A 27,242-nucleotide genomic window follows, 5' to 3' on the forward strand; every position below is an offset into this window, starting at 1 on the left:
TAGCAGTAGTAAAGAGCAAGGGTCCAGTAGCACAAAGACTAACAAAATTTGTGGCAGGCAATGAGTTTCTATGAGTCACTGCTCACAAAAGCTCATTCCCTGCCACAAATGTTGTTAGTCTTTAAGGTGCTATTGGACTTTTGCTCTTTTCTACTTGGCACATTGTTTAGTTGGATTGCCTGGATTAATGTTTTGGCTGTTTAACATTTATGATGCTCCCCACTGCAATATCTCTGGCTTTGAGCCTGTGTGCCTTTGCAATTGCATGTGGGAAATGCTGTGTGAATAAACTGTGTGAGCATGCTACTAAAGTAACCTTTAATTCGTCCCCCACTGGGAGCTGAAATGAATTTTAGAGAAATTTTTCTCAATGAAACGTTTGTGGTCCAGTCTTCCTTTCAAAGATCCAAACTTTTTATTATCCATTTGGTGTTTTGCAATCCCTTGATTAGGAATGTTATTTGATTTTAAAGCTGTAGGTGGAAAAAAGGGTAGAAAATACTGAATGGGCACATTTAAGATCAATCAACCAGGCTTTTCTTTTTACCTGAGTGACTCAGATTTAGAATTCAAAAGCAACATTTTGAAAAGTAATAGTCAAATGGTTGATTTCTGCTCTACCCCCACCCACCCTTCATTGAAAATCTTGAAATCACTTCTTTAAAATGCGCTGGTTCAACAAGAAAAGTTCTAGAAGCCAAACCTCCAAGAAGGCAATTCTGTTTGTTTGAAACTGGCACGATGATGATGATGATAATGATGATGGATTTATATCCTGCGCTCCGCTCCAAATCTGAGAATCCCAGAGCAGCTCACAATCTTCTTTACCTTCTTCCCCCACAACAGACATCCTGTGAGGTGGGTGGGGCTGAAAGAGCTGTCACAGAAGCTGCCCTTTCAAGGACAACTCTGCAAGAGCTATGGCTGACCCAAGGCCATTCCAGCAGCTGCAAGTGGAGGAGTGGGGAATCAAATCTGATTCTCCCAGATAAGAGTCCACACACTTAACCACTACACCGAAGTAGCCTAGATATGTATGTATCTAGCAACTCGTATCCTGCTTTTCTTCCCTATGGTCATGCAAAGGAGCTTAAAACATTCTCCCCTTCCCTCTCACAACAACAATCCTGTGAGGTAGGTTAGACTGTATGAGTGGCCCAAGGTCACCCAGCAAGCAGAATGGAGGTTTGATCCCAGGCTCCTGGATCCTGATTGGTCATTCGAACCACTATGCAATGTTAGAAAAGAGCAAGAGCCCAGTAGCACCTTATAGACTAAGCAAATTTGTGGTAAGCCAATAAATGACCTTTCGTTACTCACTGCTCACTTCTGAATGTGAGTCCACCTGTCTTATATACTGGAAAGCGATTTCAGATGCCAAATGACATTAGCAGACAAATGACAATAGCAGGTGTGATTGGATTAGGTGTAACATGTAGAAAGGTAGTAGGCAATGTGTTCACTTTTTAAAATTTTTACACTTTATTTGATATTAAACCATATCAATAAACATAGCAAAACAGTTTTTCTCTCTCTTTTCATGCAATGACTTAATATACACTCAGAATTCTTTAGCTATTATAGGCCAGAGCATAATATATGATTCTTCAAAAATAAATCATTTTTTCATACACAGCATTCTGAGGAAGGATATTTTCATTTGACAGGTAAGTAACTACTGGGCACCATTGGTCAATTACATTTTTTTTTCCGTAAGATATGGGTGAAATGTTTGACAATTCATATGCTAGTTTTGTGAAGTGTTCACTTATTTGAGTGTTAATGCAATACTTTAATTTTTTAAATTCATTTATACCCTGCCTTTCTTCTCCATTGGGACCGAAAGTGGCCCACAGTGTTCTGCTCTCCTCTGCTTTTTCCTCACTGCAACCCTGTAAGGTAGGTTAGGCTGAGAGAATTGGACTGTTCACCCAAAGAGTGATTAACCACCACAGAAGGTGATGGCAGCTATAAGCACAGACAGCTTCAAGAGGGGATTGGATAAATATATGGAGCAGAGGTCCTTCAGTGGCTATTAGCCACAGGGTATAGATGGAACTCTGTCTTGGGCAGTGATGCTCTGTATTCTTGGTGCTTGCGGGGAGGGGGGTGGAGGCGGAGACAGTGGGAGGGCTTCTAGTGTCCTGGCCCCACTGGTGGATCTCCTGATGGCACCTGGGGTTTTTTACCACTGTGCTGGACTGGATGGGCCATTGGCCTGATCCAACATGGTTTCTCTTATGTTCTTATGACTCATCCTGTAAGATTCCATGGCAGAGTGGGGAATCAAACCTGGGTTTCCCAGATCTCAGCCCATCACTCTAGCCATTAGACCACACTGTCTGTTGCTGAGTATGTATAGGTAGCATCGAGTCTGCAATATTTCCTCGTCATTCTGATTGCAGGAGGGGATGCAAAACAGAGTGAGTTGATAAAGTGACAGTTGAATTTGGGTGTCTCCTGGAAATTCAGATTCATCCGTTGGGAAGTGTTGGGACATCATTCAGCTGACTTTAAAAAAAAATGTGGCTGAGCACACAAGATAAAAGAATTGTACCAGGCTTGGAGCCTACCAGGAAACTACCCCATGTGTTATGGGACCTCAGTCCCCCAGGATTGTTGCTGCCAGGCACATTAAGGATTTAACCTTGCAATTTCTTTTCCTTGGAATCAGGCCCTGTTATTGAAGGCTACCTCAAAGCATGTGCAAAGTGTCTGTGGGTCCCTCCTGAGGAAACTCAACCAACCCTGGCAACTACAGTTAAAGGAGGAGAGCTTTCCAAACCCTAGAGTGCAACTTCCGGACACATTTTGAGGCACTTCTTATTAAAACATGACCTGATTCCTATCTGAGAAGTAGGGAGATGAGTTCCGGATCTAGCTGTAAAGTTGAAATATGCTCTGTACCAGCGAGAATTTTCCATTACCGCCCCGCCCCCAGCAATGTTCCCTCTAAGCTGTGGAGTCTCGTGAGCAAAAATTCTAGGTTGTGAACTACTGGCTTTTAAAGTTGTGAGCTACTGCATAAATTAGTTTGCTCTGGGGCCATTTTCCCTGAGCTGAGACAGAAACGTGCAAGCTGGCCGCAAAAAAAAAATTGTGAGCTAGCTCACACTAACTCAGCTTAGAGGGAACACTGTCCCCCCAGGGCCTCCGTTCCAAAACTGGTACTTTTTCGGGGAGGGGGGAGCCTTGGGTTGAAACGATGCTTCGTCTTCGTCACTGAGAGCGAATTTAGATGTGGAACGACTGTGTATTTATTTATTTATTTTTGTTAAGAAGCTTTGTTCGGGAATATCCCCTCTCGGGGAGAAAGGAGGATACGGGGAGACGTGTGCCCCGCAAGGGGGCGCTGCTGGATCTCCGCTTCCCAATCTTGGGCAGCAACAATTTTTTTTTTTTTTTGTATACGTGCGTGCAAAAGTCTCTTGCGAGTGAACCTCTGGCGAGCGAGACTGGCCGGCCGCGGAAGAGGGAATCGAACAAGCGGGGGGTCCCCGTCCCGCCCTTTGTAAGGATCCCTTTTGTTGCCGGGATCGGGGAGAGGAAGATGGTCGCCGGCCTCCCCGGCTGCCTCCTCCCCCTCCCCCGATCTCCTCCCCCACCCCTTCCCCTTCCTTGTTGGCAGTCCGGATTGGCAGAGGCGGAGCTGGGGGGAGGGGATTTGGGGGGAGGGGTCTCTCCCTGGGGGAGGGAGGGGGGAGGTGGTGTTTGCAGTCAGAGTCAAAGGCAAGTGAAGGTGGAAAGACAGACGGAGCGATCGGGAAGCGGGGCAGGGCGACCGCCGCAGACAGACAGACGCACGGACAGTGGGTACCAGCAAGGCGGCGGCGTGGCTGAGGGCGGTGGGGGGGGGGGGGGGACCGAGTCTTACGGGAGAGGGCGTGCGTGCGGGCCTGACGGCCAGTTTTGCAAACCAAAGCTGCTCTTTTTCTGCCTTCCCCCCTTCCCGGTGTTTGCTTCTGTCTCCTTTGATTCCTCCCAGGGACCCCGAAAAGGGGGAGGGAGAGATCTGTTGCCAGATGTTGCCCAGTTTAGAGGGGATTAAATGCCCACTGTCTCCTCCCCTCCCCCCTCTCAGCCTTCGTGTGTCCTTCATCCCCACGGCAGGTTCTACAAAGGAAATCTACAAAAGGGGAAACATAATGGAAAGCAATGTTGTTGCTTGGGGGGAAATATCTCCGGGGGGGGAGGTTGGGGGGGGGTCCCCTGCCGCCGTCCTACTCGCGCCGCGAGGTGGTTTGATTTGGATTTCCTGCCCGCTTCCTCGCTTGGCTTTTTTGCAGTTGACATAAGCCGCAGACTCAAATGTCAAATGGAAAAACACTCCGCGTGTGAAGCAACACTTCTCGCTCCCCGAAAGCACCAGGTTGATGGTGGCGACGGTGGAGACTGGGAGGTGGGGCTCGATGCGAAAAAAAGAGGGGGGGTCCATCAGGTTGGAGTCGGGAGAAAGAAGGCAGGGTTGGGGAAGGGGGGGCTGGTGGAGGGATTCTGCCTACTGCTAGAGAAAGGGGATTAAGTGGGTTTGCAGCTGAAAGACTGGGCGGGGGGGGGGGGAGGTCCCTGCTTGCTCGGATGCCTGGGTTCTTCGGGGAGGGAGCGCCCTGGAGGGGAGAAGAGGTCATGGTTGCTGGGAGTGTAAGTCTGGCCGGATGCTGCTGGGTGCTTGCCCTGTTTGTGGGAGAGCCACCAAGCCAAAGGGGTGTGGGGCTCAGAGAGTCAATGCTGGTCAGTTCAAGAGCGTGGTTGGTATTGGGGGGGGGGGGGTTGAATTCCTGGATCTAGAGAGGAGAGAGCAGGTGGAGTTGGGACCAGAGAGGGCCTGTCCTCCTCCACCCCCCTTAAGTCACCCCTGGGTGCAGGAGGCTGGTCTGGTCAGCCGAACTCCTGAGTTCTGACCAAGCATTGCTGAATTCCTTGGTGGGGCAGGTGATTCTAGGAGTCCTAATGTCTTAGTTCTTCTCTGGGAGGGGTAAACAGGACATAAAGGCCGGATTTTGGGAGGGAAACTGGATTAAAGCTGAGGGAGAGGGGTCACACAAGGACTCCAATGGGTCTAGTTGGCTTTTGGTTTCAGAAAAGCCAAGGTGTGAAGCCTCCTGGCTTTTGATTCCTGTCTCTGAGTAGAAGCAGGCAAGGGGTCTGCCTGACTAGGATCAAGGACAGGCCCTGTCAGGGCTTTTTTTGAGCAGGAACACAGTTCTGGCTGGCTTGGTGTCAGGGGGTGTGGCTTAATTTGTAAATGAGTTCCTGCTGGGCTTTTTCTACAAAAAGCCCTGTGCATGAAACAATGGTGACATCAGGGTGTGTGGCCTAATATGCAAATGAGTTCCTGCTGGGGGTTTTCAACAAAAAAAAAAAGCCCTGGGCCCTGTGCTCTAAGGGAGACCCCTCTGTGGAGCAATTGTTTTTGCCTCCTGTTCGGGTGGCAGAAGTCATCTTGGCTGCAGGTGTGTGCCTGACTTTCCATTGCCAAGGGCTGCTGGCACACTGTGTGCCTAAGGTTCCTGGCTCAGAGTGAACTCCCTGTGTTTGAACTTGCAGTCACTTGGAAGCTCTCTGTCTGCCTACATTGTATGGACTAATTATAGACACACAGGTACACATCCCCAAAACATCACAACAGTGTTCCACTTCTTTGTCAGATACTTGGGAGGGGAGGGCTGAAAATAACTGGGGACCTACCCATCACCCAGAGCCTATCCCTGGCATTGTGGCAGAGCTTCCTGGCTAGTGGGCTACCTCTTGGGCAAACCTCCTCATCCCATGGGATAGGAAGGACAGAATCAAAGAAATCTCCTTGCTGGGTAATTTACCTTCTAAGCCAAAGGGCTGGATAGCAGTGAGCATGTTGTAGATCAAGCATGGTGGAAGGGCAGCCTTGACAGAGCCTCATTTTAAGACACGTACATACCCAGGAGGTGGATAAATGATGTTATTTTTCTCTTAAGTTGGAGTGGATGGGTGCGGAGTTGGAGCGCATGGATTGGGATTGTGCAGACCTGCCAAGCCAAACATGGACTGCCAGCTGGCCTATTTTCCTTCATTGCATCCGTGGGACTGCTGAAGACCCCACATGGAGGGCATGCATGGGGCAGTCTACACCTAGCTTGGCCGTGATCAATGTTCCCTCTAAGCTGAGTTAGTGTGAGCTAGCTCACAGTTCTTTAGGCTCCGGCTCACACATTTTTGTCTTAGCTCAGGAAAAAATGGCGCCAGAGCATACGAATTTATGCAGTAGCTCACAACTTTAATGCCAGTAGGCCACCAAGTAGAATTTTTGCTCACAAGACTCCACAGCTTAGAGGGAGTATTGGCTGTGATGCTTCATTTCAAAAAATGGGAGTTACCAGAGCTCAGCTTTGCTTTTAACACAGTGTGAGATATAGAGGTGTGGAGAAATCAACTTTACACATGTTCAGTGGCACACCTTTCACATTTCTTAAGGCTGAGAAGTGGGTGTGAAAACGGGAGAGGGCTTGAAATCTAGGGATCCTGGACCAAGCTAGGGTGTGTGTGTGAGAGAGAGAGAGAGAGGAGGAGGAGGAACTTCCTCACCTTCAAGCAGTCTTTGACTAGCTTCAGTTCTTTGCAATACCTTCACATGCTGTTAGTGCTGTGCTGGCTTGGGGGATGGAAACTTCATTCCTGGCACACTCCTATGCCTTCAGTAGCTGCCAAGCAGGCATACATTCAACAGGTGCTACTTCCTTCTGCAACTGCAACTCCATGCCAGGAAAGCAACACCTGTTGAGTTTGGCCGTATGATTCAGCTGGTAAAGTCACCAGAGCCCAGGCAGGGGGCGGTGTGTGTGTGTGTGTGGCAATTCTAGAAAGGCTTGCCTATGAGGCAGTGTGAAAGAATGGGGCTATGAGCCCAGAATCTCCTGTGCTTCCTTTTGTGCCATCTGGGTCCCCTGATTTTGCTGGGGTTTTTTTGTCCTCTGGGTATGACATCTGCCAAGGGTGTCTTTTATGTATGCGATTGCTCTTTTGGAGGCAACAAAAGGGATTATCTTCTGACTGCCTGTTCCTTGCAGACCCTATTACGGCCCCCGAGCAGCAGGGAGCCCCGGGTGAACTGGATCCCTGCCCGGGATCAGGGTGATCAAAACAGCTATTTATGGCCGAGGAGGGGGATCCTTGGACAGGCCAGAGTGGAAGCTAGTTGTGGCACCTGGGAGAAAGTAAGACTGGGCCTGCTCTTCCCAGGCTCTGGGGGAAACAGACCCAGTGCCAGTGATGGAATGTCACCAAGGGAAGGCAGGAAAGAGGAGAAGGCCTGGAGCCAGAACTCAGGAGTTCTTTTTCCCAGCTCTGGCAAGGAAGCTCCATTGATAAGGGAGGGGGATGCTTAGTCATCCATTGCCCCCCTCACACTCCCCCCCCCACTTTTCTTAAAATTCCAATTATTATTTTTTTAAAAAATCCCTCATGCATAGGCATGCAAGTGTTTTCAAGTAATCTATCAGGAAACAGAAGGAAGGGGTAGAAGCTGTCCTAATTAAGGCAGAATCCCATCCTTCAGGCTTTATTTATTTATTTATTTATTTATTTATTTATTTTTATTTCATTAGATTTACATCCCACCCTCCCCTGACAGGCTCAGGGCGGCTAACAACAAATAAAAACAACATAAAACATTAAAAAACAAAATGTACGATAAAATCATTTCCATTATATAGTCATTAAAAGTCCAAGTTTGAAGCTCTTGCATCCTTGCTTCAACGCTGCCCATGCTTGATACAGGAGCAAGTGTAGATTAGGGCTCTGGGGGGTTCAAGTTCTTGGGAGCAGGGTTCATTTGTGGGGATGAGGGGCTGGATGCAGTGTGCAGCTATCCCTTGGCTATTCAGGGTGCCCCAGGGCTGTAGGAATGTCAATTTTTCAGCTCAGAGATTCATCAAGATCTGTGGATGTTGGCAGTGTGGATGTGGACACACCCCTATCCAGCGCATTGTATTCAATAGCGTGCCTGAGTCGTAACAATGGGTCTCACAATCCTTATCTTGCTTCATCTTTACCCTGCAAGCCTGAAAGATAGGCTAGGCTGAAGTGCCAGTTCGCATGTTTTCTTATGAGATGACTGCCAGTTTGGTGTAGTGGTTAAGTGTGCGGACTCTTATCTGGGAGAACCGGTTTTGATTCCCCACTCCTCCACTTACAACTGCTGGATTGGCCTTAGGTTAGCCATAGCTATTGCAGGATTTAGCCATAGCTATTGCAGAGCAGCTGCTGTGAGAGCCCTCTCAGCACCCCCCACCTCACAGGGTGTCTGTTGGGCGGTGGGGAGACGATATAGGAGATTGTAAACCGCTCTGAGTCTCTGATTCAGAGAGAAGGGCGGGGTATAAATCTGCAGTCTTCTTCTTCGCGTAATGATTTGTATTTGTGAATGAGCATTCCACAGGTAGAACCTATATCACCTTTGGAGACTTTTCAGCGGAGGCAATTCACACATTCAAGCTGCCAATCATCTGATACTGAGAGATCAAGTGGTGACACAAACACATGTGAATCACCTTGAGAGAGTATGTGATTCACCCACCTCACCTAATGAGCTTTGTGGCCTAAGCCCATTTCACAAATGACATTTTTCCTAAAGGGGGTCAGTAAATTGACTTAAATCACCCAGGGGGGGGAAATGGATTTAAATCAAGTTTCCTATTTTTAAATTAATACATAATACCTGGATGCTCTGATAATGAAAGGAATTAAACAGAGCTTTGAAACAGTCTCGGGACATAATCCAAAGCCATTGGGTGGGCAGCCAGTGTGCCTTTTGCATTGCAGTTAGATAAAGGAGATGGTTTTCTGATTCGATCATGTTGTATACTTGAAAGATCAGTTACTTGAAGATTCCTATGTTCACTAAAGTGGGATTCAGTTCTACTGAATAAAGATTTGTGGTTTCATCCTGTGTATATTTACTCAGAAGAAACTGTCCAGAACATTCAATAAACAATATCTGGTAATTCCGGGTAAAATAGTGTTCCTCAATTAGATAGAACATAGATTTCCATGCTGTTTGGTTAACTGAGTCATAAATATTCATAGTTGGGAAAAATAGCAGAATACAGTTGGGGAGTATCCAATGGGAGAACAAGATTACCCATATTTTCTCTTTGGATGGCACTGGAGATATAGAAAAGGTGGCATGTGCTGATTTGTTGTTCCCCAGGCACATAAGAAAGTCATCTTAACATAATTGACATTTGTCCGTGCATTTAATATTTAGACACAGAAAACTGTTTCTCTCTGTGATCCCCCCCCCAAGAAAACTGAAAACAGTCTGTAACCTCATTGTTTAGTAGATTATCATAATTTAGTTTTAAAAGCTTGTAAATGTAGATTGTAAAAAGTCTTTATTTAAGGCTAGTTTTTTAAAAAAGAAAAAAAGACAGAGGTTTGGATCCAGCACAACATTTCCACAAGTGCAAGGAGTTTTGCCAGCAGTGAGACACTTTCTTGGCACCCTGTTCCCATGGCATTCAGAAATGTCCCCTGAAATCTTGATCATAGGGGTCACCTGACCCCCCAGTAGGCTTCCCAACCCTCCCACCCTGGCGGGGGACCCCAGGTTTTCCACCCTCTTCCCCCGCTCCCCATAAAAACAGAAGCGGGGGGAGGGGGGGAAATGGCGCAGGGGAGCATGGCGAGCCACCCGATCATGGATCGGGCGAGGCCGCCGCTGCACTGCACGCCCAAGCGCTTGCATCCGAGCAGCGCCCCCTGGGCATGCAGCCAGCGATGCGCCCTCACCCTGCGCGCCCCTGCTCGGCTCACCCGCTACGGAGGCTCCAGCTCCGCTCCCGACTGCTCAGGCTGCAGCGCGGAATGCGGCCCAGCCAGGTGACAAAGGCAGGCGATTGGGCCCCCGCTCGGACCTGCACACGGCCGCCTCTTCCTCCTCCTCTTCGCGCCTTCCCCGCCGGCCCGTGCCAAGTTCCCTTGTGCGCTGCCCGTGCCAAGTGCACCCTTTGCGCGCTGCCCGGGGCGAGCCCCGCGTGTGCCCGGTCCGGAGCAGGTAAGACCAGCTGGGCTTTCCGGGGAGAAGACGGAGAAGAGGGACACCGGGCCTGGCTGGAGGCGGCCGCCAGCTAGCGATAGGTCTGCCCGGGCCACGTGGGGGGTGGACTGGGGCTGGGCGCCTGGCGCGTAAACAGAGCCTCGGGCAGAAGAAGAGGAGGAGGTGGCTGCAGGCTGCTGTCTCCATGCGGGGTTGCCAAGTCCCACTCAAGAAATATCAGGGGATTTGGGGTGGGGGGAGCCAGGAGCAAGGGTGTGGCAAGCACCATTAAACTCCCAAGGGAGTCCTGGCGCTCACATCTGCACGGACCTCAACGCCTTGGAAATGCCTTCCCTCCATTGGAAAGAAGGAAGCAGATAGGCGTGCGGAGAAGAGGCAGCAGCGCTCTCCACGCTCCCCGGCACCGTTTCCCCCCTCCTCCCTAGCTCCACCCCAGTGTCTCCTGGCTCCACCCCCAAAGTCTCCTGGCTCCACCCCCAAAGTCCCCAGATATTTCTCGGGTTGGACTTGGCAACCCTACCCCCCAGGAACAAGATCTAAAGGGATATTGTGATCTGAAACATGGTGGGGAATGCTGAGAAGTCCTTGCTCCTCTGGGCAGAAGTCCTTGCTCCTGTGGCAGTTTGTTCTGGATTTTACCTACTATGTTTAAAAAAAAATGGGGACATTTAGGGTTGGTTCGCGTTTTGAAAATTAAGTGGTATGGGCAGGCCTCATTTTGGACAGGAGCTCACAGGAGCAGAGCTCTGGAACCTCTAAATTTTATTGTGCTCTTTCTTTCTTATCGCCGCCCCCCCCCCACACACAATACTTGCTTTTGGGCTCCATTGTTCAAACCCCCATGAGAATTCTTAGGATTTGACAAAGTTTCTAATATTTCCCCCCACAAAAAATGGAAAAATCTTCATCATGCCACTTTGGCTGCATAGGAGAATTTAAAAAGTATGATGGGAGTTTTATTATGACAATTATAATTCAAGAAGCAGTTTAATGTAGATACTGAGCTGATATAATTTAGTACACCTTCCAGTGATGTCAGTGGCGTGTGGCATATGCAAATTAGTTATGCAAATTGTGCTAATGAGCTCTGGCACCTCTTTTTCCACAAAACGATTCCTGGGTATGGGGATAACATTTTAGGTCTCAATGATCTGAACTTAATATTTCAGCCACTGCATATGCCTGCCTGGAAATGGATATAAGAGCGAGGAGCAAGTAGGCTTGGGAATCTTTAGGACCTGAGGCATGAACGTGAAGTTTTTCACTGGCCCAAGTACTGGGACTTCAGTTACCAAGTTAACTCTTCGTCCCTCTTTATTTATCAAATGTGCTGAATGAGTTACACAAAAAATAAACCAGTTGCCTGGGAATTTGCTTATTCTTACAAATCCAGATGTCCTTCGTAAATTTGGTTTCTCTTGAACTTTGGCTTTAAAAAAATGAACACAGAAGATAGATAGCCCTGTGTGTAGGCTGCTGTCCCCATTTTGCTGATAGCACCACACATCTTTTCTATGTGCATAGTCATAAGAACTTACAAAGAAGCTTCCAGATCATAACAGTGGTCCATCTAGTCCATCATACTGTTTCACATAGTGGCTCGCTAGTTGCCTTGGTGACTTAATGAACAGAGTATAGAGGCCAAGGCCTTCCCCTGGCCCTCCTTTCTAATATTAACATTCAGAGGATTACCGTCTCTGGATGTGGAGGTTCCTTTTAGTCACCATAGCTCATGGTCACTGGTGGCTCTATTTTCCATTAATAACCCCCTTGTAAAGCCAGCCATTCTAATGGGGTTGCCTGGTCTGTGTTGGAAAACATGGAGACTTTGGGGGTAGATCTGGGAGAAGGTGGGGATTGGGGAGGCAAGGGACCTCAGCATGGTACAATGTCATAGAGTCCACTCTTCAAAGCAGCCATTTTCTCCAGGGGAGCTGATCTCTGCCAGCTGGAGATCAGTTGTAAAAGCTGGAGATCTCCAGGCCCCACCTGGATGCTGGCAGCCCTATTAATTCAGTATTGTCATGCTTGGTTACGTTTGAGCTTCCTTCAGGTATTATCAAGCCTGGTGAATGCTGCCTAAGCATATCTGGTTCAGAATGTTCTGTTGCCTTTGAACAAGAGGATTGTATCAAGAGGGCACACCACCAAACCTGGAGCATGAATTTACACCATCTTAAGAGAACTGGCGTGGTACAGTGGTGGCAAGCAGTGGACTCTAATCTGGAGAATGGGGTTTGATTCCTCACTCCTCCACATGAAGCCTGCTGGGTGACCTTGGTCCAGTTCCAGTTCTCTAAGAACCCTCTCAGCCCCACCTGCCTCACAGGGTATCTGTTGTGAGGAGAGGAGAAGAAGGTGATTATAAGCTGCTTCAAGGTTCCTCAAGGCAGAAAAAAGTGGGGTATAAAACCTGCTTTTCTAAGAACATTTTGTAAAATTGCCTTTTTAAAAAAATATATGATATTGAGCTGCTGTGTAAAACATGACTGGCTTTTTTTAGCTTACTTCCACATAGCTGAGGAAGTAAGTTGTGACTCACAAAATGTCATATTGAAATAAATGTTGTTAATCTTTAAGGTAATGCTAGACTTTTATTTTATTTTTGGCTGTTTTAAGAACAGCGGGGGAATATCTGGTTAGAAGTCACTGAAAGGGGTTGATGACCCCTCTCAAAAAAGCAGTAGTGCCCCAAATTCCAATCATGAGACCTGCTTATCTTTACCAACTCAAGATTTCCTCTAGATTTTTCCAAGGGAGTCATTCTCAAATGTTTTAAAACTGGGGGGTGGAGGGCATCCTTTTCCTACCATGGTTGCGACCTTGGCATGGCATTTAATGAGGGAAAGGGGAAAGTTAAGTCTGAGTATTTAAGGAAGGCAGGTATTGTAAAGACTTCAGTGCTTAATAAATGTGAAGGAAATAATAACTGCTTTTATCAAGTTTCTAGTGCAAAAACACTACAGAGCACTTTAGCTTGGCAAGAGGCTTGATGGAGTGCCTTGTCGGTTCTCAGAAAATGGCTGATTTTTCCCTCCATTTCTTAGAAGCCCCACCTGGAAGGCAGCCTCAGCTTGTGAGGAAAGCCAGCTATACAGTCCTGCCAAGCAATTCAGTTGTGTCAACTGGGAGTTGCGCCTCCCTCCCCCCCAGTCACTTGAAATGTCATAGGCAGTTATGGGACACAAAATTTCCCAGCATACACATGATAATGACAATCTGAGGTTGTGTCTTGACACCCCCGTCAACACACACACACACACACGGGGCACTGTTTCGCTGGTGCACATACTCTCCCCGCCCTTCCCTAAAATATTGATGCCCCAAGCAACTGTGTTGTTTACTTGTGCTGTCGGGCAAGGCCTGGCCCTATGCCAGGGAATAGCTATTGAAATGAGGCCTCATTCACATCAAGTTACATAAGCAAAGGATTTGGGTGCACAAGGCCTGGGACCTCCACTTCCCTTGTGGACTCATTGTACTGCTTTGAGACAACCATCCTCTTTTAGCTTTAGTTCTTCTACTCTGTAAAATGGCAGGTGGGTTTCTTTTTTGGGGACCCCTGCCCTGCAAAAACATCTATAGAGTCCTGTGATTTGCTGAACAAATCACAGTCTACAAACAATGCAAAATAGCAAGCACGCCATCAAATACACAAATGAGGTGAAAAATAATTCGAAGTATATTTTTTCCAAATATTTAGCCTACAAAGATTGGATAACAAAAATTAACATTTAGTGAATTTTAAAAATAAATTAAAAGTAACTGTCACACCAAGAAAAGAGAAAACTAGTAAAACATACCAAATAAGCACATTGTCAAAACATTTCCTCATACTATCAACCTAAGCAGAAACATCTTAAAATGTTTTTACAGCTCCCATGTGTCCTTGGAAAGTTGACATTTTGTCTGTGTCACTGTAAAATGAGAATGTCTTTCCTTATAAGGTTGTTGTTGGATCAGCCATTATAAAAATTGAATCAAAATCTGTGAATAATAAAACTATTAGTAGTATATAGGCTGGTTGTTTTCTCAAATGGTGCTTTTATTTGTCTTGTCTTTTCTACATCTGTAATTTTTTAAATTATAATTTATTTGGTTTTAAAAAGTTAAATGCAAACCTTTACAAATTCATTTTCAGTTCTTTCAACAAATCATATACAAGTTATTTTGTTTCATTGTGCTAATTAGAGTAACATTCCATTTAGGTAAGGTAAGGTAAAATTTTATTTGTATCCCGCCCTCCCCCGCCGAAGCAGGCTCAGGGCGGCTAACAACAAATTTATCAAACTTATCACATTTTTACTGTGCTGTATACAAGTTAGCTTACTCAGTCATATGCATTTGTTTAGTTTCTCCAACCACTCCCCTTTATTTGGATTTATATTCTATCTCCAGTGATTAGCAAACATTAATCTTGCAGAAGTCATGGCATTTAAAACAAATTCTTGAGCATTCTTGAAAAGAAAATCTGCATAATTCAGTAAAATTTTGGGGAGAAATGTAACTCTTTACCTATTCCCTGAAGCGGCCCTGAGCCCGCTTCAGTGGGGGAGGGCAGGATATAAATTGAATGAAACAAATAATAAATTCCTTTAGAAATAGTTCTAGAAATTTTTGTGCCCGTAATTCAAAACCTACAGGGGTTCAAAATTGGTGCTCGGTAGTAAATGGATTGTAGTCTACTTTGGGTCCTGCATTCAGAACATACAAGGTGAAAATGCATTTGATCAAGGATGGTGTTTATCTTCTTCCTAGATAAAAGCCAAGATTGTGAGCTGGGTCACACACCCATATCTGCTTCTTTTAGTTTTCTGCACTGGAAGGCTGGCTAGTGAATATGTGAACTGATGCACCTGAAAAGGATTGTACTGGGTGGGACTACAAAATCCTGTTTGTGATTTTTAGCTTCATAATGGCTTTTTTTGTCACTTGATGGTATACTTGTCCAGGGAAAAATGTGTAAGCTGGCTTGGAGATAACACACACCAGGTTGGATCCAGCCTGCTTTTCTACTGTGATAGCAAGAAGTAGGGTTGCCAGCCTCTAGGTGGGGCCTGGAGATCTCCCACTTGTACAACTGACCTCAGCTGGCAGAGATTCCCTGGAGAAAATGGCAGAGATACCCGGGAGAAAGGGTGGACTCTACTGCATTGTACCCTGCTGAGGCCCCTCCACTCCCCAAACCCCACCCTTTCCCACCTCCACCCCCAAAGTCTCCAAGTATTTTCCAACTCAGACCAGGCAACCAGTGTTCCCTCTAAGTTGAGTTAGTGTGAGCTAGCTCACAGGGGGGTTTTAGCCTCTGGCTCACACATTTTTGCCTTAGCTCAGGAAGGATGGCCTCAGAGCAAATTAATTTATGCAGCAGCCAAATTGGTCACTCATACCTTTAATGCCAATAGTTTATGAAGAAGAATTTTTGTTCACAAGACTCCACATTGCAAGGGTCCCCTCTGACCACTCAATAGGCTGTACTGGAGATTGTGGGACCTGAATGGGGAAAGTCATGTGAGACAAAGACTGTAGTTAGGAGGGGAAATAGGTGAGACTGAATGAGAAAGCTGGTTGGATCCGACTCATCTTTTAGGACTGATTGGAAATGGAATCCCATTTCTAAGACTTGGTTTATCAGGTTCAAAAAGCCATCAGTCGACACAAAGCTTGATGATTGTGTCTTTTGCTCTAGGTGCCATGACGGAACTCCAAGAGGTTCAGATCACGGAAGAGAAACCGCTTTTGCGAGCCCCAGGAGGGCCTGATCCGGGCAAGGTCAGCAAAAGAATGTGATCCCTCCAGCTTCCCTTTCTCCACCTCTTCCTCAGTCGCACCAGTGTTCCTCGGGTGTTGCAGTCTCCCTTGTTTCCCTCTTTCCTCTTTATCATCTAAAGTGGGTTGCATTGGAAGCTGCCATACTGATTCAGCCTCTTGGTCCCTTCAAGCCCAATATTGACTGACTGCAACTGGGAGCAGCCTTTCCAGGCTTAAGACATAGGTCTTACCCAGCTTTTCCAATTGAGATATTTTAGTTGGAATTACAACAGATCTCCAGGCCATGGAAATCAGTTCGCCTGGAGAAAATGGCTACACTGGAGGGTGGAATCTATGGCACTATATGCCCTGCCAAGGTCTCACTTTCCCCAGATCCCATCATTTCCAGGCTCCACCCCCAGATATCCAGGAATTTCCCAACCCAGAGCTGGCAACCCTAAAGGTGACTAAGCCAGACTTTGTGCATGCAAAGCATATGCTCTGCCAATGATCCACAGCCCTCCCTTAGAACTTGAAAAGGGCATCTTGCATCAAGCCACAAATTCTATAGGACCAGTTCCATGGGGTCCAAGACCTCCTCCCAAAACTGATGCCTTAATTATAAAAAGACTTTTGTGGCCCTGAGAGAGAGTAAGCCTCTGCAGTGCCTGCTGCTTGACTACTCTTATTTAACTCCTCCCACCCAGGAAGTGTCAACTTGCAACAAGTGGTACTTAGATCTGTATCTAAATTCAGCCCCAGTTGATCACAGAGATTTGACAGGACTGCTGAAGTAAAATCAAATGCCTGCGTTTTCGCAGTGGGAAGGCTGCCAAGGTTTAAACCGACATCTGTAGCTGCTCTTTGCACAGCCGCTTGATCTACAGCTATCAGCAGGCAATCCTGTCTTATCAGCATGAAGACTGTTGCATGCTGGGTTTTGTATAGGTGACCTCTGCTAATGGGACAGAGGAAGGCAGCAACTGATTTCTTTTCCTTTCTAGTAAGCTGATAGGCTTGCAAAAACTTAAAATTTATTTCCTTCACTTAGAACCTAGCTTTCTTCCTCAAGGAGGACCTAAAGTGGCTTGCACATTTCTCTTCCCGTTTCATTTTATCTTCACAACAAATCTGTGAGGTGGCTGAGAGTATGTGACTGCCCCAAGGTTACCCAGCAAGCTTCCATGGCATAGTGCAGATTCAGGCCAGTGTCTCCCAAATCTAGAGAGGCCAACTGAAAAACCAGCAACCCCCACTAAAAATAGTTCCTGTTTGAAGAGCTCTGGCTTGGTGAAGGATGGCCCCTATCCTAAGTATATTGAGAGACCCAGTTTGGTCTAGTGGTTAAGTGTGCAGACTCTTACTTGGGAGAACCGAGTTTGATTCCCCGCTTCTCCACTTGCAGCTTCTGGAATGGCCTTGGGTTAGCCATAGCTATCGGGAGTTCTCCTTGAAAGGACAGCTGCTGTGAGAGCCCTCTCAGCCCCACCCACCTCACAGGGTGTCTGTTGTGGGGGGAGAAGATAGAGGAGATTGTAAACTGCTCTGAGTCTCTGATTCAGAGAGAAGGGCGGGGAATAAATCTGCAGTCTTCTTCAGTGTAGTAATTAAAATAGCCTAGGACACTCAAATCCCTATTCAACCATGAAACCACTGGGGAAGATCACTTCTGGAGTTGGAATATAGTCTGGGAGACCCAGGTTCAAATCCTGCAGTGGACCATTTTTCTTGGGCCAATCATTCTCTCTCACAGCCTAACTTGCCTCACAGGAATGTAATGAGGATAAAACAGAGGAAGAGCTCTTTGGGGGAAGGGCAGGGTAAGCAAGCGATGGACAATTATGATGATTCACAGATAAGTATATAATCATATTCCAAGGCCAGAAAAGCCATATGCTTGTCTTTCTGTAACTGGGGAAATACTGTACACAGACATTTTTACCAGTAATCTAATTGCGGGATCCTTAAATCAAACAAGTCCCACATCTTTTGAAGCTGCAGAGATGGGATATGGGCAGGTTTTTATCAATGAAGACTTAAATGGTCTGCTGCTAAGATATTTGAAGGACTGTCAAACACACTTACAAACCTTTCTGAATGCTAAAATCATCAGCTGAGGCTCCACTTTTCAAAGAGAAGTAAGAAAGGCCAATTTCTGTGGTGGCCTCTCAGTTGTACCTTGTCCAATTATATTTGTCATGCTCTCATTTTACTATCTCTTAGGTGTCAATAACCATGCCATTTATCCAGGCAGTGGATAGATCAAATTTTATTGGGTTGGGTTTAACCAGCATTTCTGTTCTATCTTGCTCAGTTTTCCTCCTCCAAACCACATAGCTTTTCCCCATGCAAATCCCATCATCCTCAAAGTAAATTTTTGGATGGTCAGAGAGACTTGTTTTCCTTTATTACCAGCAGAAAAGCTGGATGGATCCAACCCTTTTTAATGTTTCTTTATAATGCGAAAACACCAAGACATTTTTAATTAAATGTGATGTGATTACTTTAGGGTATAATCCCCAAGAACATTTTACTGGGAGTAAGCCCATTTGAATAGACCTGAGCAGACCTGTATAGGATTGCACTGCAGTTGTGATAGTTGTGCAGTTTGGTCAAGAGGTGGGCTAGAATTGTACTGGATAAACAAATGAAGTAAAATTATATTATACAATTACTTGACTGAAGTGATCTAATGACGTCTCTATTAATAAACTATGGGCTGCATTTAGATGTCAGTCTAATCACTTTGTATGCCACAGCAGTGGGCACGCTGGTAGAGTTTTTTTCTCTCTGGGCTCCTGGGATTTTAACATCCAGTGTGGTGATGCAGGAAGTTTCAGTTTCTGCTTGTCTGTCATGCAGCTGTCAAAGGCTCAGGTGCCTGGTCGGGGAAACAAGCTGGCAATGTTACACACAGTGCCCGCCCAGCCACTGTGCAGAATGTTATAGGGAAGTTAATACTTTTTTTTTAGTATGAGGTCCTACATAGTTTCCAGCATCACCTGAGATGAGAGGTACATGTCATTAGCTGTTCCCAGGTTGTCCTAGGGCATCTGGCAAAAAAAAGTTGGGACAGTTCAGGTTTCCTTATCCATCAGTGCAACTCACAAGGACCAGAGTGTTGGATCCTGACTAAATTTTCTGCTAACAAAAGGCAGTTTCATCAGCAGAATAGAACTTTCCCACTTTCCTCTTTTATCTGCAGCCTATTTATCTCCCCAGTATGCTGCTTTGGGGGGACTCAGCCCTCTGGAATGGCAGGGGGGACAAATTGGGGGTCTGCAACAGGAAGGAGGAATTAGAAGAAGTTACATTTCCCTATCCATGACTGGATTGGATCCAGACTACATTTTCAGCTATTAGTAGACTGTAAGTCTAAATGGTTAACTTCCTGCATTAAATGTGTAGAGGGATGGGGAGTTCTGCTTTCCCAAAAAGTACCTTCTGTGCTCCCCCATTGAGTGATCTTGGAACAGAGCAGATGACCCGCTTGACAATTAGGTTGCAGTTCTAAAGTGTTCGTAGTCTTCTGGTGATTCTACCATGCTTTAGATCGACTCACCCCCCCCCCCCCCCAGGTTTTAAGAATCTCAGCACAGGGAAGGGACTGCAACTTATTCTCCTTTAACCCCACCACCATCTCTGCAACCCTGATACTTCTTTCCTCACTTACCTCCCACCTTCTTGCACTTTCTGTCTGTCTTTCCCCCCCTTTCTTTCTCTGTGTTCTAGGATGCTGAATTGATAACAGCCAAACTTCTGCAGGAGCATGGCCAGGTAATTCTCCTCCCCCCCTCCCTTCCATGTTGTTCTTGAGGAACAGAACTGGTGCTCCCTCCTGAAGCTTGCAGAAATCACCCACACACCAAAAAAAACATAACAAGAAGCTACCCATTGGCACTCAGTGGTCCCGTCTCTCTGCTCTCCATCCAAACTTCTATATCTGTAATCACCAAACGCAGAAAGATGGCGGAAATCTGAGTGACACTTTATTTCTTGGGCAGAAATCTTGTATGTGCAGCTTTCCGTAGTCTGGAACTGCGTTGGTGGAAAAAGCCACACCTGTCAGTGAAACCACTGAGGAGGCACAGCACCTCTGTCAGGGGAAAAGATGGCAATCCAAGGATAAATCCTAGATTCTCTCCTGTGCTGTGGGGGAGGTTTAGTGAGTCAGCGTAAGCAGAGCTGGGTGCGATGACTTCTGAGTTTCCTGGGAGCTATTTGAGGCCTCGAGGGTATGTGTGAGTTGCCTCTGGAGCTCTATATTCTCCCACACACACCCTGGTGGGATTCCTGTGCCTCTGACAACCCATGTGAGAGGCAGAAATTCAACTAATGCAGCTTCTCCTGTTGTCCTGCTGGGAAAGGTTGCATTGGTTGAATGTCTGCCCATTGTGCAATTGTTCAAAGCACAGAAGCCCTGCCAGGAAAAATGTGGCAACCCGCCCAGGAATTCTGGCTCTCGCCCAGCCTGTTCCCTTGTTTGCTGGCTTCGATTTTGTAGCTTGTCCTCTCCCAGTTCTAACAGTCTAATCGCTATTCTAATTTGCCATCTGCCAGTTTCTCCCTCGGATAGCAAGGTGGACATGCGGAAACCAGATCTGGGTTTGAATTAGAGCTGCTACCTTCTCCTCCCACGCTCTGGGGCTTTACATAGCTGTGCAATATGCAGCATTTCAACAACTACAGCTTCCTTTGCCATCACACCTTAGGGCTCCCAAATTTTTACACGTCCTTGCTCCTGGGTTTTAAAAAGCTTTTTGACCTGAAGCATTAGCAAAGGAACAGCGCCTTAACATCATGCTGTGAAAAGGTTCAGCAGTCAGCCTCTGCAGCTGCACTCAAAGGCATATATGAGCAGGAGGGACTGCTTTTTTCCTTGGCCCAGTGGCAACCCCGTCGCAACTTCGAGCTGGAGGAACCTTTTGGATTTCGGCTCAACCCCCAGCTAATGAGGTCAGTCCCATCGCTGCTTAAGTATGACCTCGTTGACTACTCCTAGGCAGGGCACGTCTCTCAGTTTCCCTTTCCCAATCTGTAAAACAGGAACATTTTAATTGTAGGGTATTTATGAAGTTAGATAATGCAGCAGCAGTGCGCAATGGCCTGGGCATGTTGCTCCTTTGCCCATTTTATGGATAAGGAACTGAGGCCACAAGAAACCAGTCTTGCCAGAGGCCATCAGCAGGATGGAAATCTCTACCAATAGGTCCAGCATTCGGCTAGCTAGATTCAGATTCCACCGCGGAGTGAGAGAGAGAATATCCAGGAAGCTTGGACTTCCCAGACTTACCATCTGTTAATTCAGCTTGATGGGTTGCAAGTGGTGTAAGCTTCTGCTATTCCCTGTTCCCTCTGCTGGGCAATGACAACCTTGATCGTGAGTCACAAGTCCAGGTTCTCTGCCTCTTAGCATTACTGCCTGTTTTCTGTGCTGTCTCTTTGACCTCCCCCCCTTCTCCCTTTTTATACCTGTGTCATTGAAGCTGTGGAATGGAATATTAGCAGGTGCCAAATTGCTCAGCCCTTCCGTGTCTCTCTGCTTGCTTTTGAACACATTGAAATCCCTTGTGTGCCATACAAGAAGGCCTTAGCAGGAAGGGTTGGGAGAATAAACAATGAAGTTCTATTTTTTTCCAGTCCAGTCCAAACAGAATCTGATTGTTTTGAATATTGACCCAAGTTTCTCCCCCCGCCCCCACCACGTACCATGGGAGTGGTAAGACGGAGACGCTCTTTCCTTTGTGTTGAATTCAGCAGGACTTCTTCTGTAACATAGTGGCCACTGCTTCATTTGACCGATGCTGGCCTTTTAGGGTTTTGATTTTACTTTTAAGCACCTGATAGATACAGCCTCATGCTTAAGAGCAAAACAGCATATGGCTTAGCCCCAAGTTTTGACATGCCCAGTTTCTCTGTTGTTTCTCTGACAAGAGATCTTCTTCCTCAGCCCTGTTCTCTAAGGTCCCTTAAATGGAAAAGCCAAGGATTGGACCTGGGCCTTTATTCATGCAAAATATGTCACTGAAGTATGGCTCCGTTAACATTCTTTAGAAAGGTCTGTTTTGCAAATTCCCCCTGCGGGAACTCGGAATCTCAGCACTGCTTTTTTCACCCGTGTGTGTTTTCCTCTCTTTTTCTTTCCCAGAAACACCAAGTGGAAACCCCTTATGGGATTGTCACAATCACCATCCACGGGACACCCAAGCCCAAACGCCCAGCCATCCTCACCTACCATGATGTCGGACAAAATCGTAAGACTGGAACACCATCTTATTTGGTGGGGAGGGGGGGGCATTGGAATTTTTTCCCCACCACTGCAGCTCCAAGAGAGAACTTGAAACTTAACTTGCCAGGGCAGGCCACCGAACCCTTGAGGGAACTTGTCTTTCCAAAAGAACCCCAAGAACATTTTGTTCAGAGCTGCCAAGGGTTTGGAATGCACACCTGAATTTCTTGTTGTCTACTACTAGATGTGTGTGCAAGTTCTCCTGCACTCTACCCTGCACATCGCTAACAAACCACCCACCCTCTTCTCATGAGAAATAAGAACCAAAATTAGACAAGCCAAATTACTGAAACTTAGATTGCATGTTCCTCACTAGGTAGCTGTGAGCAAATCACAGTCTGCCCAATCAGAGCTTGACTGCACTTCATGCGTTGGCAGTTCTGGGCCAACCTAAACTTCACATTTTTCAATGAACTGGACTGGGATTCCCCCAACTTGCTGAGAACTAAATTGGGATTGGCACCTCAACCCTGCCGCCCACTATGCTGTTTTCCTTATTTGAAATGGCCTCAAGGGAGATGCTGCCCCCAGTGGAGCAGATTATCACCTCAGGGTTGGGGGGGGGGTTGTCAGGAAATCTGCATGGAGCAAGCCCCATCTCCCTCCACACCATGCACCCCTGCAGTGCTTGAGAGATTTAGTTTCCAGCACCTGCTGTCTGACTAAAAGCCAACTCATTAAAAAAAATTGGAAGAAGAAGAAGAAGAATTGCAGATTTATACTCCGCCCTTCTCCCTGAATCAGAGACTCAGAGTGGCTTACAATCTCCTATGTCTTCTCCCCCCACAACAGACACCCTGTGAGGTGGGTAGGGCTGAGACGGCTCTCCCGGAAGCTGTCCTTTCAAGAACAAGCTCTGTGAGAGCTATGGCTGACCCAAGGCCATTCCAGCAGCTGCAAGCGGTGGTGTGGGGAATCATACCCGGTTCTCCCAGATAAGAGTCCGCACACTTAACCACTACACCAAACTGGCTCTCTCATCATCATCACAACTATTTATTTAATTCCATTTCTATCCTGCCCTCCCTGCCAAAGCAGGCTCCGGGCAGCATTTGGCCCTAAGTCTGCTAAGATTTCTGGTGCATCCCCTGACCTATAAACAGTAAAAGTCTAAAGCAGATTTTTAAAAAGAATGAGGTCCTTTTGACTGTCTTTTTCTGTTTCATTTTGCACTCTTAAGAACCACAGTTTTTATTTGAAAAAACTCCTTAAAGTTATAGTAGAGGTCACAGAACTGTAAAATGCTGGTAAAATCTAAGAATGCGGGATGGGAGGTAGGATTGGTTTGCCCACTCTTGAACCACACTTTGTAGCTGTGATGCTCTTTATTTCATCTGGCTTTTTTTTCTGGGACTTGGAAGGTGCAGGGAATCTTCTGGAGAAGAGAGATATTGAAAGAGAAGCTGTAGAGGGGAGAAAGGCAGCCAGCAGCTTGTTCACCGTATGTGTGATTTCTGTCTATGAGTTAACCTGGGGTGTTTTATGCTGTGAGATAGTCAACTCATTTTTTAACGAAAAATTTGGCTCCCACAGGGGTCAGAATTGTGGAGAAGGGCCATGGCTCAGTGGTAGAACATCTGTTTATTGTGCAGATGGTCCAGGTTTACTTCCTGCACTTTGCAAATAAAACAAGCAGGTAGTAGGTGATGTGAAAAATTTCAGCATGAGACCCTGCAGAGCTACTGTCAGTCTGAGTAGACCATACTGACCCTGAAGGACCAATGGATTGACTTGCTGGAAGGCAGATTTAATATAAATGTCAATTAAAATTTCCTTGAGTGCAAATTCTCAGGTCAGCATGGTGGAGGGTTGGGAGGCACCTGGCTGCTTCCACCTCTTCCTTTGATGGCCCCTGCAAAAGTAGCTGGGGCTCAAGGCTGGAATTAGGTTCTGGGTTCACTTTAGAGGCATGTCTGGCTGCTTCCTGCCCTTGCTCTCATATAAGTAATCACAAATTGTGCATTTTTTTGAGAACTGCATTATTTTGTGTGATGCTCAGATTGAGGCCAGAGTAAAAAAAAAAAATCTGTCAAGTGCCATAGACTCTCTTTACAGCTCTCAAATTTTGCAGGCATGCAGTTTTTACGCTCTGACCTACCTTTTGACTGTAGGTTCCTCTGCTCAAAAGGCCACCACACCCCGAAAGATTTATTTCTTGCTCCTAAGTCAAAAAACATGGATTCAGATCTTGACATTTTCAGCCTCACAGGTTCCAGTGTCAAATTTTAAATGGGTATTATATTTGTTTTTGTGCTTCTGATGTGAATAGTACTCCACTGTGGAATTTGCCTGCCCCTTCGTCAGGGCCAACTGTCCCCTTATTTTAAAAAGATGAAGATCTCCTTCTCCCTAACCAGGGCTTTTTTTTTTTTTTTGCCAGAGCCAACAGGAGCTTTGCTCCACCTGGGATGGCCAGGGTTCCGGCTGGTCCGACCCGCCATGTGACAGCCACATGCTCCCAGGCCAGGCGGGAGCTCCTGCTGGGCTTTTTCTACAAAAAAGCACTGTCCTTATTAACACTGGCATTCCTTACAAGTCCTGCCATTCTGAACACCCCCCAAAATATTTTGACACCTGAGGAAGAAAAACCAAAAGATGCCTCTTGAAAATTAAACAGAACTTAACAGTTTGCCACTCTCCAGTGGCATCTTAAATCTGACACCTGCATCACTGTAGCTCCTGACAAACAAGGCTGTCCCTTGAAAAAAATAAATATATTGGGCCTTGCCAGTCTGACCACACTGCCTCTTGCCCTTTATTAGCCTGACACCCCCTTCTTCTGTCTCCCCAACCCCGTCCCCACCCAGATCATTCGTGCTTCGACACCCTCTTCCACTTTGAGGACATGCAAGAGATCATAAAGAACTTCGTGGTGATCCATGTGGACGCTCCTGGCATGGAGGAAGGCGCCCCGGCCTTTCCTCTGGGGTGAGCCTTCCAGCCCCCACTCCCGTCCCACCCTCATGGTTGGGTGTGATGGGGACGCTGTCCAGCCATCTAACGCAGCCCCTCTTTCTTTGCTTAGGTATCAGTATCCTTCACTGGACCAGCTTGCTGACATGATCCCCTGCATCTTGCAATATGTCAAGTGAGTCTGGGTGGGATGACATGGCAGGGGGAATGGTGTTGGGGCTTGACGGGAGGACATCGTCTAGCAAGGGGCACTTTGGGTCTTCCATCAGCATCTCAAAAGGGAGTGGCTCACTCTGGAAGGTAAAATCAGAATAAGCACTTCCCATAAAGTAATTTAGGGACAGGGCTAACTGTGCTCTCAGATAGGGTTGCCAAGTTCCCCCCAGCAACCTGTGTGTGGGGAAGCTTTCTGGGTGGTTGGGACCCCCCTAGCAGTATGCTGGCATTGCTTCCTGCATGCGTTGCAGGTCATGTCAGCGTGAAGCTGGTGATGCTCTGGCATTAGGGCATTTAAGAACAGAGTTTTGGCCAAATGCTAGAGCATCCCTAGTGTCCCCCAGCAACATGTTGACACTGGGCTGCTGCTGACATTCCCCCCCCCCCCATTTTGGTGACATTTCTCCACCCATGGCCAGCTGAAAGGCAACAGGAAGTGCCTGCTAGGGGGTCCCCCTCCCCACTTAGGCACCTGGGAACCCTACTCTCAGAGCAATCCAGGTGGGCAGCCATGTTGGTTTGAAACAATAGAACAAAGTTAGAGTCCAGTGGCACCTTTAAGACCAACACTGCACCCCTTTCTAACACTGCATCCCACCCCAACAAAAGAAAAAAAATGCTGTTTGTTACCTTCATTCTTAAGAGGAGATGAATGGAGCGTCGCAACATAGTCTCAGCTAACTTCCCACTGTTAGAAACGATTCATTTACACATTTATCTCCTATTTTGCCATATTTATTACCTCACTGTTGTTCCTCCTTAATTAAATCCAAACAACTGTTGACCCTATAAACTTAACTCATATTCCTGTTTTTTCTCTGCGTATCTTAACCTATCTTCATCATGTTGCATGCTATTTTGCTGTTCATCCTCTGTCTATATGTTTGAATGGTTATCTTCCATTTCTATGTATCTAAGGAAATGTGCATGCATATGAAAAGCTCATACCTTGAATAAAACTTTGTTGGTCTTAAGGAGCCACTGAACTCTAAATGAGTGCATTCACACTACACTAAATAATCTGTTTTACAACTGGATGTATGCTATTCTTACACAGTAATACTACAGATGCAAAATGCATTATTTAGTGTAGTGCAAATGTACACTTTGTATTATTCCCAGAGTGTTGTTCCAGTCAAGAAGACTCTTGCCATTCCTGGCAGATTTTGCTCATCCCCAGCTCTTTTTTAAGGTCCTTGGATGTATTTTCATTTCTTTCCCCTTTTGAAGCTCAGAGAAGAACTCCCTTCCTGGTGCTCAGTTGCCTTCTGTCTTGTTCCTTCTGAGCTACTAGAGCTGTGGATTCGGCCTACAAGGTGCAACTTGTTGCAGTCCTCAGAAATAACAGCTCCTCATCTAGCCTGCCTCTCCTTCTTGTCCTTGCCATTGTTGTCATTGCTGTATAAGCTCCTGCTGAATCATCTTGTTTTTTTAAAATGTGTATTTTGAGAAAGAGGGTTATGGAGGCACAAGGAAAAAGGAAAGGTCCCCTGTGCAAGCACCAGTCGTTTCCGACTCTGGGGTGACGCTGCTTTCGCAACGTTTTCACAGCAGACCTTTTTACGGGGTGGTTTGCCATTGCCTTCCCCGGTCATTACACTTTCCGCCCAGCAAGCTGGGTACTCATTTTACCGACCTCGGAAGGATGGAAGGCTGAGTCAACCTCAAGCCGGCTACCTAAACCAGCTTCCGCTGGAATCGAACTCAGGTCGTGAGCAGAGGGCTCCAACTGCAGTACTGCAGCTTTACCATTCTGCGCCACGGGGCAAATATATAAAAGAACCATTTGAAAATCTCAAAGGGTTCGGGAGTAGTGTTCCCTCTAAACTGAGTAAGTGTGTGCTAGGTTAGCCCACAGTTTTTTAGAGTCCAGCTCACACATTTTTGTCTTAGCTCAGAAAAAATGGCCCTAGAGCAACTTAATTTATGCAGTAGCACACAACTTTAATGCCAGTTGCTCACAAAGTAGAATTTTTGCTCACAGGAATCCACAGCTTAGGGAGCTTATGGTCTGGGAGCTCCTGCTTTTTCTGTATATTT

The 27,242-nt window shown here is 46.5% G+C and overlaps 1 protein-coding gene across 6 annotated transcripts in view; it reads left to right on the plus strand.

Moving 5' to 3' along the window:
* The window catches only part of NDRG2 (NDRG family member 2), a 307,888-nt gene that overhangs the window by 252,133 nt on the left and 28,513 nt on the right, over positions 1-27,242 (plus strand). The window contains exons 2-7 of one of the 6 annotated variants that reach the window (XM_060256427.1): positions 3,771-3,809; positions 15,723-15,805; positions 19,517-19,561; positions 21,933-22,038; positions 24,881-25,001; positions 25,099-25,161. In XM_060256427.1, coding sequence (XP_060112410.1) covers positions 15,728-15,805; positions 19,517-19,561; positions 21,933-22,038; positions 24,881-25,001; positions 25,099-25,161 — 413 coding nt within the window. In that variant the 5' untranslated portion in view covers positions 3,771-3,809; positions 15,723-15,727. Of the gene's footprint in view, positions 1-3,675; positions 3,814-15,722; positions 15,806-19,516; positions 19,562-21,932; positions 22,039-24,880; positions 25,002-25,098; positions 25,162-27,242 lie in introns of those variants that run through there. The other 5 variants (XM_060256424.1, XM_060256428.1, XM_060256422.1 and 2 more) reach the window with 5 other exon arrangements.

Source organism: Heteronotia binoei, chromosome 15 (genome assembly GCF_032191835.1).
Source record: "Heteronotia binoei isolate CCM8104 ecotype False Entrance Well chromosome 15, APGP_CSIRO_Hbin_v1, whole genome shotgun sequence".
In the NCBI taxonomy this organism is placed as follows: Eukaryota; Metazoa; Chordata; class Lepidosauria; order Squamata; family Gekkonidae; genus Heteronotia; species Heteronotia binoei.